At 41.7% G+C, this 13,910-nt stretch overlaps 1 protein-coding gene across 13 annotated transcripts in view; it reads right to left on the bottom strand.

The window, feature by feature from the left end:
- The window catches only part of Inpp4b (inositol polyphosphate-4-phosphatase type II B), a 757,204-nt gene that overhangs the window by 194,760 nt on the left and 548,534 nt on the right, over nucleotides 1-13,910 (bottom strand). For all 13 annotated transcript variants that reach the window (XM_075976561.1, XM_075976565.1, XM_075976570.1 and 10 more), the window contains 2 exons: nucleotides 12,213-12,324; nucleotides 6,682-6,754 (listed from right to left, as the gene is read on the bottom strand). In XM_075976561.1, coding sequence (XP_075832676.1) covers nucleotides 6,682-6,754; nucleotides 12,213-12,324 — 185 coding nt within the window. The remainder of the gene's footprint in view (nucleotides 1-6,681; nucleotides 6,755-12,212; nucleotides 12,325-13,910) is intronic.

Genomic DNA, 13,910 nt, shown 5'->3' with positions numbered 1-13,910 from the left:
TGAAACCACCTGGCCGTGCCACAATAAACCTCCTGGGCCAGAGACTCAGGGATTTGTCACAGTGAGGGAAAGCTGGCTGATGGGATCCTCTTCGAAACTCAATTTAGTTCACCAGGTTTCCTTTATGAACTGGGTCCCACGCAAGGATACTTCTACTATATCATAAAATACCATAGAATGAAGCGTGTGTTTAAAAATGAAAAAAAAATGGCCTGATCTTTAACCATCATGAAAATACTCTGGGCAATTGAAAAAAAATACAGATAAGATTATCTCAACTCAAGCTTTTGCTGTGCCAATAATGGCAGGGTTTCACATCTTCACATAAAAGAGAGCTGTCGGAATCATGCATCAAACACTGAGCAATAGACCCCAATGCCGAGTGTGTCTGCCAACTCCTTTTCCAGCCAATCCACACATCCACACACTCCAGCTGTGTAAGTGAACGTGTGACTGAGACCTTGAACTCTGAAGCTACATTATGCCTCTTGTTTAGTCTTTTCTGACTGTGCAACTGGCTTACTGCCTTAATAATAGCTGTGCAGAATATGACTAACAGCTCAAAGATTTATTTATTTTTGTCTCTATGTGTGAATGTGTTGCAGAATATTTAACAATGCAAATATATGTTGCATTTGTTTATGTTGCACAATACTTGTTTAACTGTGTAAAGATGTGTTGCTCTTTACCTTGCCTGAAGCACCAGATAGGTCTAAGAAATAGCTAAATGGCCAATAGGAAAGGAGGAAGTATAGGCAGGACTTCCAGGAAGGGAGAATAAATAGGAGAGGGAATCTAGACTCAGAGGAGAAAGAAAAGAGACACTAGGGAGAAGCCAGGGCCAGCCAGCCAGACACAGAAGAGCAGAACATACAGAGTGAGAGAAAAGGAGAAAGCCCCAAGACAAAATGTAGATGAAGAGAGCAGGTTAAATTAAGTTATAAAAATGAGTGGGACAAACCTAAGCCTAGGCCGATCATTCATAATTAATGTATCTGTGTCTTTATTTGGGAGCTGGTTGGTGGCCCAAGGAAAATTCCAAGTACGTATGTGTTTATATTCATCATATGGATGCAGGCACCTGCAGAGGCTGTAACTGGAGTTTTGAGAGGTTGTAAGATATCTGATGTGCCAGGCTTTTCCAGACCCAGGCCAGCTGGCCTTGGTGAGTTCCCAATAGAACATCCCCATTGTCTCAGTGTGTGGGTGCACCCCTCGCGGTCCTGAGTTCCATGCTCGTGCTCTCTCTCCTTCTGCTCCTGATTTGGACCTTGAGGTTTCAGTCCTGTGCTCCAATTTGGGTCTCTGTCTCTGTCTCCTTTCATCGCTTGCTGAAGGTTAATATTCAGGAGGATGCCTATATGTTTTTCTTTGGGTTCTCCTTATTTAGCTTCTCTAGGATCACTAATTATAAGGGATAAAACCGGACTCTCTGAACATAGCAGACAATGAGGACTACTGAGAACTCAAGAACAACGGCAATGGGTTTCTGATCCTACTGCACGCACTGGCTTTGTGGGAGCCTAGGCAGGTTGGATGCTCAACTTACTAGACCTGGATGGAGGTGGGGGTTCCTTGGACTTCCCACAGGACAGGGAACCCTGATTGCTTTTCGGGCTGGGGGGAGACTTAATTGGGGGAGGGGGAGGGAAATGGGAGGCGGTGGCGGGGAAGAGACAGAAATCTTTAATAAATAAATAAATTAAAAAAAAAAGATATCTGATGTGGGTGCTGGGAACCAAACCCAGTTTCTCTGCAAGCTAATTGCTGCGCCGTCTCTCCAGCCCCATTTGAGTCACTTTTAAAGACTGCCCATGTGCATCTCCATTTCCATATTTATTATGCTTTTTCCAAAGCAAAGGTTAAAACTACCATATGACAGGTCTACAGAGAGAAAAACTCTTGAGATGTTTTGCATCGTGCCAGGGTTTTATGATAACTTAATGAGTCTTGTTCTAAACTGGTCCAGATTTCAACTGATGCATTATCCTCTTGAGGTCCAGCCCCAGGCAAACACAAGAGCAGAGAGAAAATGGGAGATGTCTGTCATTTTAGTGTCTCCATTCAGGTGTCTGTGCCATTGCTCCCGGACTCTGTAAGAGGAATGTGCTAAGAGGTGGCATGCCACTGCTTTCCACGGAACTCATCAATTATAGAAGCCAAGCTCTGACGATTCTGAATAATTCAAAGATGCCAAGAAAACGTTCAACAAAACCAAGACAGATAACACATAAAAGCCCTTTGTTCCAGCAACCTGGGATCAAAAGACAAATCAGAATCACCAGGAATGCTCCCTCCTGTCTGTGTCTGGACATAAAGAAATACGAGGGGTTATCAGTGGGCTAACTGGAGTGGGGAAATGTGACCTGGGGCCAGAGGATTGCCAGAAAACACTATGACTTATTTTATCATGTTCTCTTATATACTTCTCCAGAGGAAGTACATCTCTGCTCATCTTGACTCCCCGCATGGCTACCAGGAGGAGGTAAAACAATTTACGTAAATAGGAACTGACGTCATTGATTTAAGATCTTCCAAAATGATGATTTTAATGGACCATGGAACCTTCGAGGGAATCCGTTCATTCCATACTTTCAATTATACAGTGTTTAATTGTCTAATTTTACAGCTGACTTTACAGTTGCCGCCTCGTCCCCAAGTGCTGAATTCCATCGTTCAGAGTATGTCTTGGTAATTCAGTTTGATGCCGATGCCCCTCTCAATGGTGCTCACCATTTTCTTAGACTTATACACATCTGAAATGGTTCTCAAGAACTGAACAATCAAAACAGAAATAACAGACACGCTGACAGGAAGAGGAAGTAAGAAAACCACGAGAGTGCAGAAAGCAGGGAGAGAGATGGCTCTGTGAACGGCAACACGTGTGATATGAATCGTTCACAGATTCTGCTCCCAGGGCTAGAGATGAATCCATGATTAAGAATGATTAGTATTCTGCCAGAGGGCCTGAGTTCAGTTCCTTGTACCCATGTTGGATGGCTCACGGCTGCCTGTAACCCCAACTCTAGGAAATCCAATGCTTCTGTCTTCAGAAGTCACCCACACCAAGGGCACATACCCAAGCACAGATACATGCATATGGACATAATTTTATATTTAATGATAGAAATAAGCTCCCAAAAATTTGTAGTGACATTTCTCTAGATAAGTTAAGGAATCTAAGTGTGTTGCCATCATTTAATACCAAGAAAATACCACATAGAAATAGATTTTCAGCTGAATTAGAAAACATTGCTTCTCTCATCCAATCAGACCCACAGACTTTTAGTCTTCCCACTGTTGATTTAGTGATGGAGGAAGGTCATTGGCTAATAAAGAAACTGCCTTGGCCCATCTGATAGGGCAGAATTTAGATAGGCGGAGTAAACAGAACAGAATGCTGGGAGGAAGAGGAAGTGAGCTCATATGCCTCAGCTCTGCTCTCTGGGGCAGATGCGATGAAGCTCTGACCCAGGATGGACGTAGGCTAGAATCTTCCCTCTAAGCGCACCTCGGTGCTACACACATTATTAGAAATGGGCTAGTCCAGGTGCAAGAGTTAGCCAAGAAAAGGCTAGATATAATGGGCCAAGCAGTATTTAAAAGAATACTATTTGTGTGTTGTTATTTCGGGACATAGGCTAGCCAGGCGGCCGGGAGCTGTGCTATGGGAAGAGGCCCGCAGCTCCTACTACAATTTAGGACCAAGAACAATGGAAAATTATAACAGATATCCTGATTAAAAATAAACAAAATAAATTACTCCAGGATGACACTAGAATTCAGTCTACAGAATTTGGATTTGGACTTTGGGTAGTCAGAGAAGGGGTATGCTCAGCCCTGTCCATTCTGTGATGGTCAGGGCAGGCTATAACTGGAAGAACTCAGGCAGTTCCCATTTCATGCAGAGGAAGTAGTCACATACTGGCACACCTCTGCTTAAAGCATTTGATATGCCTCAAAGAGTCACCTCTTCCCCGCCAACCACCTTTCTACCATCCTCAGTTAGACTAGAACACCGAGCTAAGACCTGAGAAGGTTTCTTCAGCCTCTCTACTGTTTCTGTCCAACAGACATCTTGTTTGTACTGCACATACCCTGTGGGTCTTAGTACACAGCTGTGCTGCTGGTTTAGATGTAATAAAGTCTACTAAAGATCCTTGGGGAAAATGCGTGGCTATCAGTTGGTGCTAATAGGAGATCACAGAAAACTGAAGAAATGAGTCCTCTGGAAGATCATGAAGCCACTGAAGACTGGTGACAATCGCTCTAACGGAGATGGGAAACTCCAGTTTCTAGTCTCTTTCCCTTCTCCTATTGCACTCCTGTTGTAAACTGTTTGTTCCATGGCGTGCTCCCAACATGACCTGTAAGTAAAGTCAGAGACTGAGCACAAACGGCATCCCTTGATCACAGCCTCCGAACCTGTGAGCCAAAGTAACTTTTCTCTTTATAATCCACTGCCTCAAGAGTTTGCTCAGCATCTGGGGAGGCTTACAATCCACTGTGTGTCAGCATGGGAATGGGAGCCGCCTTTGGAGGATGGTGAGCCATGATCAGGTTTCGGGTTTCCTCCCTTCATCTGCTGCAGTCCTCTGGGCTCATTCCACAGAAACGCAACTCATATGTTCCCATCCTCGCTTTTCCCAGGAGGAGAGAGGAGGCTGCAGCAGCCACTGTGTGGTCTGAGAGGGGAAGGCAAGAGGAAAGGACAAAGCCAAAGTCCCTGCTTATTAAAGCAGAGGTCCTCTGAGTGGTAGGAAGAGTGACTGCGGCTGCGTGCTCTGCATGTCTTTCCAGCAAAGTCTCCCACTCAGACAATGTCATCTTCCTGCACTTAGTCTAGCTGAGGCAGGTAAGAGAGGGGACGAACAGAGCCCAGGCTTGAGGTGTAAATGGCATCTCAAAGATGGCACCGCTTATTAGAGGAAATTTAGCCTTCCACCTGAAGCTGATTAACCTAAATATATTAGCCCAGACTCAATGAAAAGAGCTGGCAAGTCCCCACAGGCAAGGCGCATTGATTACATTAGATTGTCAAAACCAACAAAGGACAGAGACACCTGGCCAGAGGCAAGAAGAGCCCGTGGAAGAAGGAAAGGAGGACTTGGATGGAAGTGGAGGCCGGCGGGAAGGCCTAGGCAAGAAGGGGCAATGGAGGCTGAAGATGAGCAAGATACAAGATGTGGGCGAGAGAGGATGCCGTAGAGAAAGCCATTGTTTTATAAACTAATTAAACGATGAAGAAATCAAAGGAATTAGGAACAGAATTTTAAATAGCCCTAAATTTTAACATTACAGAGTAATAATCACACAGGTGCAGATGATTTAAACTAGTATTTGTACTTTAATAAATCAAGTTTGCCTGAAGATTAGAAAAGTAAAACAGCCACACTGATCAGTCTTACAGACCAGGCAGCAATGGCACACACCTTTAATTCCGGTAGCCACACTAGTTTGCCATAGAAACCAGGTGGTAGTGCTACACGCCCTTAATCCTAGCACTAGAGAGGATTATATAGGAGACAGCTCTCAGACACAGTCTCATTCTGAGATTCCTGGAGGCAGGATCGCTATTTCAGACTGATGTTGAGGTGAGAGTCAGTGGCTGGCTGTTTTGCTTTTCTGACCTTCAGGTTGAACCCCAGTTTCTGTCTCTGAGTTTTTATTCATAGTTCTTCACTAGATGAAAACAAATGAAAAGGAATAGCACTGGAGAGCTGATATCTGGCTGGAAGCCATGAGCATCCAGAATGAACAGGGTGAATATTTTTATAGCCGTAAGGTATTCTGATCACTGATTGGGTGCTAGTTAAGAGAATACTATCTCCATGTTTAATTTAGTTGTGTGTTTCTGTGAATGCAATTAAATCCTCAGGAAACATGTAAAATAGAAAAATGTTGCATGTGGAATCTACCTATAACTGTAGCATACAGGGCAGGGCTGAGGCAGCATTGTCAGTCCTGGGATAATCTGAGCTACAGAGCAAGGCATTGCCAAATATGCGCACACACACATGCACACACGAGTTTCACAGTGACTTTTAAGGAAAACAAATTCTATCATTTAAAATTTAAATTCAGTTATCTGTTATCTGGAGCCTACAATCTAGCAAGAACACGCATCATTGGTCATTTGACAAGGTGTTTTCAATTTCCTGTGGTGTTCTGGTCCACGAGAGTCTTATGCGTTTAAAAGCAAAGAATACACGGCTGATTCAAGTGCTCTGTCTGTACCTGCTCTCAGCACTTCTGAGCTCCTTGCCACTCTAGGCACCTTCTGTTTCCACGTGTGCTCATCGCTGGCTAATGACCATTCTCGTCACAAGAAAGCTAGTCTCGGATGCCTTGTGTTTAAACAGAGCATCATTGAGAAGGCATGCATAGATATCAATGACCTCCATTCTGGAGCTTGAAGGTCATTACCAAAGAAGCTGGATTAGGACATTTAGAACTATATTCAGAACTGAGCGGAAGGTCAACCCCTCCAAACCTATCACCTACATGAAAATAGAAAATTAATAATCCGTTATGTTTTTCTCCATCAAGCACGGAGTAAACAGAGTACTCAGGAGGGTCTCTGAGAGGATGCTGTCCAAGTTCAATACCATGGATTTCATAGAAAATGAAAATTTATGTTCATATAGCATTAACACAAGTTTCCAAAGTTGAGTTACATACCTGCATTTAATAAAGGTGAGTTGTCCTTCCCGCTCCTACTTTCTGCGGCTGTACATTCATACGCTAGTGCACACTAGGAATGATGGGAAAAAATGTAATCACACTTTAAAATATTGAAATGAGAGACTAAATGATTTACTTTTGTTTGCAACAACATGAAGCTCTGCATGTGGTTTCAAGAGTTTTAAACGAGCTATCTGTTTCTAGCTCCATCTTGAATGTATTGTTTGCTTAAGCTGTGACCATTTACTCATGTTTATATGTAATACATAATAACTGTGTAATTACAGAGTACACTTTATTTCTGATTAAATGGCACTTGAGGAATAACTAAAAAGAAAATGACTGTCCTTCAAGTACAAAAATAAAATTTACATCCTTAGGAAAGTGAGCCAAGGACCCAAATATTTATATTCCTGTCACATTGGTGAATTTCAGCATACGAACTCCTATATTTTAAGTAAAGAACACATGAAATAAAAGTATATTGAATAATCTCATTTCTAGGACAGATATTCTTTGTCTCTAACAAAACAGTGCAAACCCTTTCTCATAAAATAAGAGGTGCGTTACAAGTAACCTGACGTGCAAAGCTAGTGATTAAGAAAGAGTTCATAATATCTGAGGCTAAGGATTCCCTGGTTAGAGAAGAAGAAGGAACTGAAGAGGACATGTCCCCAGTGATCAAGCCATAGTAGGAGTCAGGGTCTCAAACAGTTCCTCATTTGTCTTCCTATGAAGCTGTAACTGACAGAGGAAACGAAATTCTCCTATCCCCAGTGGGCTGATGAGAGACTAATTTTCCTTCTACCAAAGAGGAGAATTTTCACAGCAAGCACGTCAGATATTAATAGTTAATATAAACAAAATAAAATAAACAGAAGGCCTAGAATGTTCTTTCATTGTGAGAGTCTTAGGGAAACTGTAATCTATCTGTAGGTCCTGCTAGGCTCTTCAGGGAAGAGTCCACAGCCTCAGATACCCGTCCCCAAGGGGGTGACCTAAAATTCCTTGGCTATTTCCTGTCTGTTCTCATATGTATCTTCTTACCCTCATTTCTGCCCCTTATTCCTTTTCCCAGGGATGGTCTCTCCTAGAAGCTCAGACATGGAACCCTCATGAAAAAGGAGTATGCATATTCCTGGAACAGTTTTGAGGAGGAAGACATATAACCCACGTATTTATTAATGACTCTGAAATTTGTCTACTACATGTGCCTTGACTGTGATATTCAGTTACACTATGCAGTAAGCTTATTAATATGGTTTTGCCATTTCTATATTGAGTTCCATCTATACAGAGGAGTTACTATGAATTTTATTTGTCTTTTAAATGCTTCTTCTGACCAGCTACACGTCACTTGTGGTCATCTTCCTTTCTCATAGCAAGGCAGGAAAGGTACTCCTGATATCACCGGAGAAAGTTGCAGTGAGACTTGGGTCTACTTAAGGTTCATTTCTCCTGTTTCCACTATGTCCTTGTCTCATCTCCGTCTACACAAAACTGTTAAATGACCGTTTAGGAACACAGTGATCATCATCTCAGCATGGAGTGCCTATTGGCTGAAGTCATATCTCACTGTCTTAGACTGGGGTGGAGACACTTTCCTAGTTTGTGTGTGACAGCTGTTCATGAAATCATTAAATACAGCTTTAAGATATCGTCTTTTGAAGAAGAGCATAGACAACAGAATGCAGCATAGTGATCTATCTGGAACCTTTCACACAAAATCCTGAATTCACAGAGATCAGCCTGCTGTTCTGAGATACTACTATTCTCTGTGGCGGCAGCACTGGCTCTTTATAGTCAAAGACCACTTTATGCTTGATTCCTCATAGAAGATCCTCATCTGTGCAGACGACACACAGAAATGGGATCTTCCCACTCCACGTCGCCCATCCAAACTGCAAATCAGACTACCCGTATCATATCAACTCAACAGCACTGTAATTTTGAACAACTATTCTGTTTGCTGGAGAGTTAGATCCATGACAAAAAAAATCAGACAACACTCCACACAACTAATTAAATCAACTAATATTGCTCACCAGATATCAAGTTACCAAATTGGCTAGCATACTGATTTTAGGTTTATATACTCTAGAACTGTAACAAAATAAGAGTCTGTTTTTGAAGTCACTTAGACCATGCATTTTGTTATGGAATTCTAAACTAGCTATTTCAAGAGACAGCCTTTAGTAGGTTTCAATCTACATGACACACAGGCCACTCTTGACCTAACTGTAGAAGTTCTACTTCCCTCCTCCCAATCCATGGAATTTTATTATCTGATTTCTTTCTCCTCTCTCTCTCTCTCTCTCTCTCTCTCTCTCTCTCTCTCTCTCTCTCTCTCTCTCTCTCTCTCTCTTGCAAACATGTATATACAAACATCCATGTGCACACTGTGGAAGATGCCAGAACTTTGAGTGTTTCCCTCAACCACTCTCCATTTTAGTGTCTTGAGAGGCTGTCTCTCACTGAACAGGAAGCTCGCCATTTTGGCCAAGATGGCTGGCCAGCAAGCTGTCAGGATCAATCTGTCTATACCCTAGGCCCACAGTGCTGGAGTTCCAGGTAGTCACGGCCAAGCTCAACTTGTTAATGGGTGCTGGGTCTCAGATGCTTATTTGGCTAGTGCTGTTATCAACTGAGCCATCTCCCCAACCATTCAAAACCATGTGGACTCTAAAGATATTGACTGTTTCAGTGAATGAACTTCTTTATCAGTCGTCAGTCACGAACATCTCATAGCTCTAGTGACAGATACTGGCCCACACTTCATGACAATTTTGAGTGGGAAGATCTACAGAGAGATTTATCCTTCTGCTATTCTGAAAAGATGTCATAAAGCACAGAAATAAAACTTATTTTCATGTAATTCATATGATTATTATATATATATGAGAACTTAATATATATTTACCACTTAATCATAAATTTTCTTGGGAATTGCCGAGGAGTATAAATCATTTTATAGAGAGAAAAGCGCAAAAAGTTAAGATTTGTTAAAAGTTCGAACAGGATAAAGTTTTATGCCAACAGTGTTTGGCATGTTTACCTGTCTTGTTAACTTCTGACACTCACAGTATGATCTGAGACTGTAAATGTCTATCAAAGAAAAGTTTCATCTGTGATGAATCCACATTGCTAGCCCATTAAAATTTGTGTGCTACTTTGGTGGAGTACCTCCCAGGTAGCAAGTTCTACATTTCTGAGAAGACCATCCCTCAGGCTTTTCCACAGCATTGTCATAATGAACTACAGTGCGGGGCAGGTGAACTGTGAGGAGAATACAGAGGGGGCTCAAGGCAGACCCAGTATCCCTCCATTTGCAGCATCATCACAGCAGCAAACTGGAATCTGGGGTGGGTGAGCTGTTGGGACACAGCAGATGTGTCCTGGGTCGCACTGATCCCTCATGTCACACTGCTTCGTTCGGCAAACAGCCTGATGTCAAGCAGCAGGTGAGTTGAGAAAACAGTCAGTACGGAGAGCTCCAGAGAAAGCAGATTCAGCAGCTAATCTCTGAAGTGGGAGCTGATGCTACGGCAGCTGGGGGCCTGATATGTTGCTCCAGGTTTAGGCAGGCCTGTCTGCATACTTCAGCACCTGGTGCCCAGTTTAGAATTCAAATTGTCTTCTGTCCAACTTAATGTGAGAACGTGTGTGATGGTGGCAAAGATGAGCGTTATGTGGCATGCTCTAGGGAACACGGTTGGAGTGGAAGGACCAAGGCCCAGACCAGACATCTCATATGCACAAACTGCAGATCTGCTGCAGAAATCATCATGGCCCAACTGTCATAGGAGCCTTGGGATATGTCACAGTGTGTGATAACATTCCTGGAGGATGCAAGAGGAGAATGAGGCTTGGGGAAGAGAAAATATCAGCTCGTTCAGGGAAAAGAGAAACATTTTTTTTGAAGACAGTCTTAGATACTGTTGTTTTAAAAAGAAAGATGTTTTGTAAATGTTAAGTAAATATAATCCCCCAAGGAGATATTTCCCAAGGCTCAAATGTCAAGCATATTCCATGCTGGCTAATCTTGGTTGTCAGCTTGACTACAAATGGAACCTACAGAAACACAAGCTGCTGGGCACTCCTGTGACAGTGTTTCTCAGGAAGATTATCTGAAGCAGGAAAATCCATCCTGAATGTTGGCTGTTCCTCCTGGTGGCAGCCCAAAGAAAGGGACACCAAAGAAGAAGCATGGCTTTTTGCCTGCTAGTCTTTACTCTTGTTGGCAATTTTATCTGTCCTATTGCTGTGGCATTTTTTCCCCTCATGTTAGAACCAACTTCTTTGGCATGCCAACATGAATGAAGACCAAGAGGTCTCCAGGAATCCTTCAGGCCTCTGGCACCAGGTCAGGACCACAGAGGTAACCAGCCTCACGGACTGAACAACTACTGACTTCTCTACCTCTCCAGTGTGAGGCGGCCATTGTTGGCCTACCTGGACCATGCCCTTCATATAACACACACACACACACACACACACACACACACACACACACACACACTCATTCTACCAGCGTCAGCTCTGTTCCTTTACAGACCCTGACTAATTCCAAGTTAAGGAGCAAAAACTAGAAAAAAAGTCACAAGTCACAACAGGCTTTATGCTTTAAAATGTTCATTTAAGACAAAGTATAAGTCATAGTAGAATTATTGTAATTAAAATTATAACATAAAATAAACATAACATATATGAAACATAACATGAAATAGTAAATGTTTTATTAAACTCCTGGAAGTCTTTTTAAAGCCTGAACTATACACCTCAATTGCTTTAATACGATAAAAATTACATTCGTAAGAAAAATATTTAGGCTGATATTTATATTGTCTCTTGTTATTGCTGTTGTTCTAGAAAAGGGAGAAGAAAGAGAAAGGCCTGTACAGACATTCCTTGGGCTTGGGCTTCAAAAACACTGTTTTACTTTATTTATTACATTGCTAGCATTGTCATCTGGAGGATGACATACATCTGTTTTTTTCTCCTCTCTTTTTCTCTTTCTTTTTTTCTCTCTCTCTCCCTCTTCTTCTCCCTCTTCCTCTGTCTCCCCTCCATGCAATTTTATAAAATACAAAGTTCTTGTTCAATATGCTCTCCTTCATATAAAATTCAAATTAGAAGTATGCCTCTTTCCAAATACGTCTTTGGGAATAAAGAGCAGGCTACACTTGGCTGTCACCTTCCCAGAATCCTCCCTGTGCCTCCTGCAGGGTAATCATGGCAAAATACAACAACGATCTCCACTTTTGTTCCCACTGAGAAGAGATGATATCAACATGGGGGCCGGCACGGAAGAGAAAGGTGTTCTGAATGGCACAGCTCTGTGCAGCTCCGGGTAAATGGCACTCTGCTTCAGAGGAAATGCGCATATCCTGCTTCGACTCCAGAGATGATTTCTCATTTAGCTTTTGAATAATGAGATTTCAAAGCCCACAGGGTGTTGGCAACACAGGCTTCTGGCCAAGCTTATCATTTCTAATTTAATCTGCACAGCAAGCTGCCTGCAATCCTACCTTTTGTCCCTGCACATCTGTTGTGATGTGGTCGGTATCCCCATCCTCAATCTCCCCCATCTTCACGAGGCTGACTTCTATGGTGCCAACTGCTTTGCCACCATCTGAGGTTCTGCAAGAGAAAAATCAATGAAACACTAAAGTAAGTATCTTCTCTCTTATAAGAAATCCAGAAAGCAATAGCTTCTTAAAACAGGGGATTGATACAATTTAAACAGATCTGGTCCCTGCACAGCAAATCACATTGCTAGCATTGTGTCATTTTCATGAATTCATGAGGTAGGACTACAAACTGCAATGTGAAGATGAACCCCCCCAAAAGGCTCTAAATGGTACCCCAGAGGAAAGAGTGTGATGCAAGAGATCAACACTCTACACCATATTATAAACCCTGGGCTATAACTGTGAATCTCTTGCCCCTCCATCTCAACCACCCAACACAAAGTTCATGTTTATCACAGAAGTACTGCGGAGTAAAACAGAAGAACTGTCTATGCATACTGGTGTAGATGGCAACTGCTTTCAAAATTTGACTGTGTTCCTAATTTTTAACATTTTCTTCTCAAGAGAGAAAGCAAAGAAAATTGTGTCCCAGCAAACCCAACTGAGGTTGCATAAAGCAGAGCCAACAAATTTGTATAGTAGAGCATCCTAGACAAAAGTAGGGATCTAAAGCAGAAATGACTCATCAAGAACAAAGGGACAACCCGAGGCGTCCAACATCTTTATGGTTATTAGTCACTGAAAGGCTCATCTATGTTTAGTGATGATACTGACTTTATTAGTAAGATCTTCACCAGCATCTAATAATAAGGCAAGCTAAAGATAAAATTAACAAACCACGAAGTTTGAGGATTATCTAGGTTTTTTCCCTAAACAGGAAAATCTGAAGAATAAATTGTTCCATTACACCATGGAAACTCCACCACTGTGATACTAAGTTTCCCTTTAGCCTCGTGAAAGCAGAAAATGTGCAATTCCAGAGGTCTGATGTGTTATAACTTCCATCTAAGCCCTGCTGGCTCAGTGTCTCGGGTTAAACACTAATATTCTTTGCTAATGTTCTATTCTGAAATCTAACTTTATTCTGGGTATTGCTGTTGTATATAATTTAATAAGCACCTTCTGAATACCCCTGTGTTGTTATAAGAAGTGTCAGAAAAAGAAACAAGAATAACAATGTAGTTCATCAAAACGCTAATTAAAGAATGAGTAAGTGGAAATGATGCTCAGGTGTGTTACTAGAGCATGGTGATTTCCCTTCTAATAAAGCAAAACATAGAAATTAAAATGTACCAAAAGAAACTGAGTAAGACAATTCTGGTGATATTTGTACAACTAACCTCATGTTACAATAAAATAAATAGTATTCACCTAGAAAGAAGTGTGATTTATTGTTAAATAATATGCTATATTTCTTACTAAGATAAGAAATCTAGTGCTTCGTATTAATTTAAAACCAATAAATTAAAGTATCAACTATAGTTTCAAAATCAAAACAGAAGAACACATCAGATATGTGTGTGTATGCACGCACACATGCACGCATGCATGTGTACTGTGGCCTGTGATAGTGTAGAAAACTTATATTAGTGCCAATTCTGAAAAAGTTTTGAATAATTCATTTTATCATTTTCTGCTTAAATATGTCCATCAAGGTGTTACAAGTCATCAAGGGCCTATCTCTGAGCAATATCT

Source organism: Microtus pennsylvanicus, chromosome 6, assembly GCF_037038515.1.
Source record: "Microtus pennsylvanicus isolate mMicPen1 chromosome 6, mMicPen1.hap1, whole genome shotgun sequence".
Classification (NCBI taxonomy): domain Eukaryota; kingdom Metazoa; phylum Chordata; class Mammalia; order Rodentia; family Cricetidae; genus Microtus; species Microtus pennsylvanicus.
The sequence above is the reverse complement of the archived record's forward strand: the minus strand, read 5'-3'. Positions and strand labels throughout refer to the sequence as shown.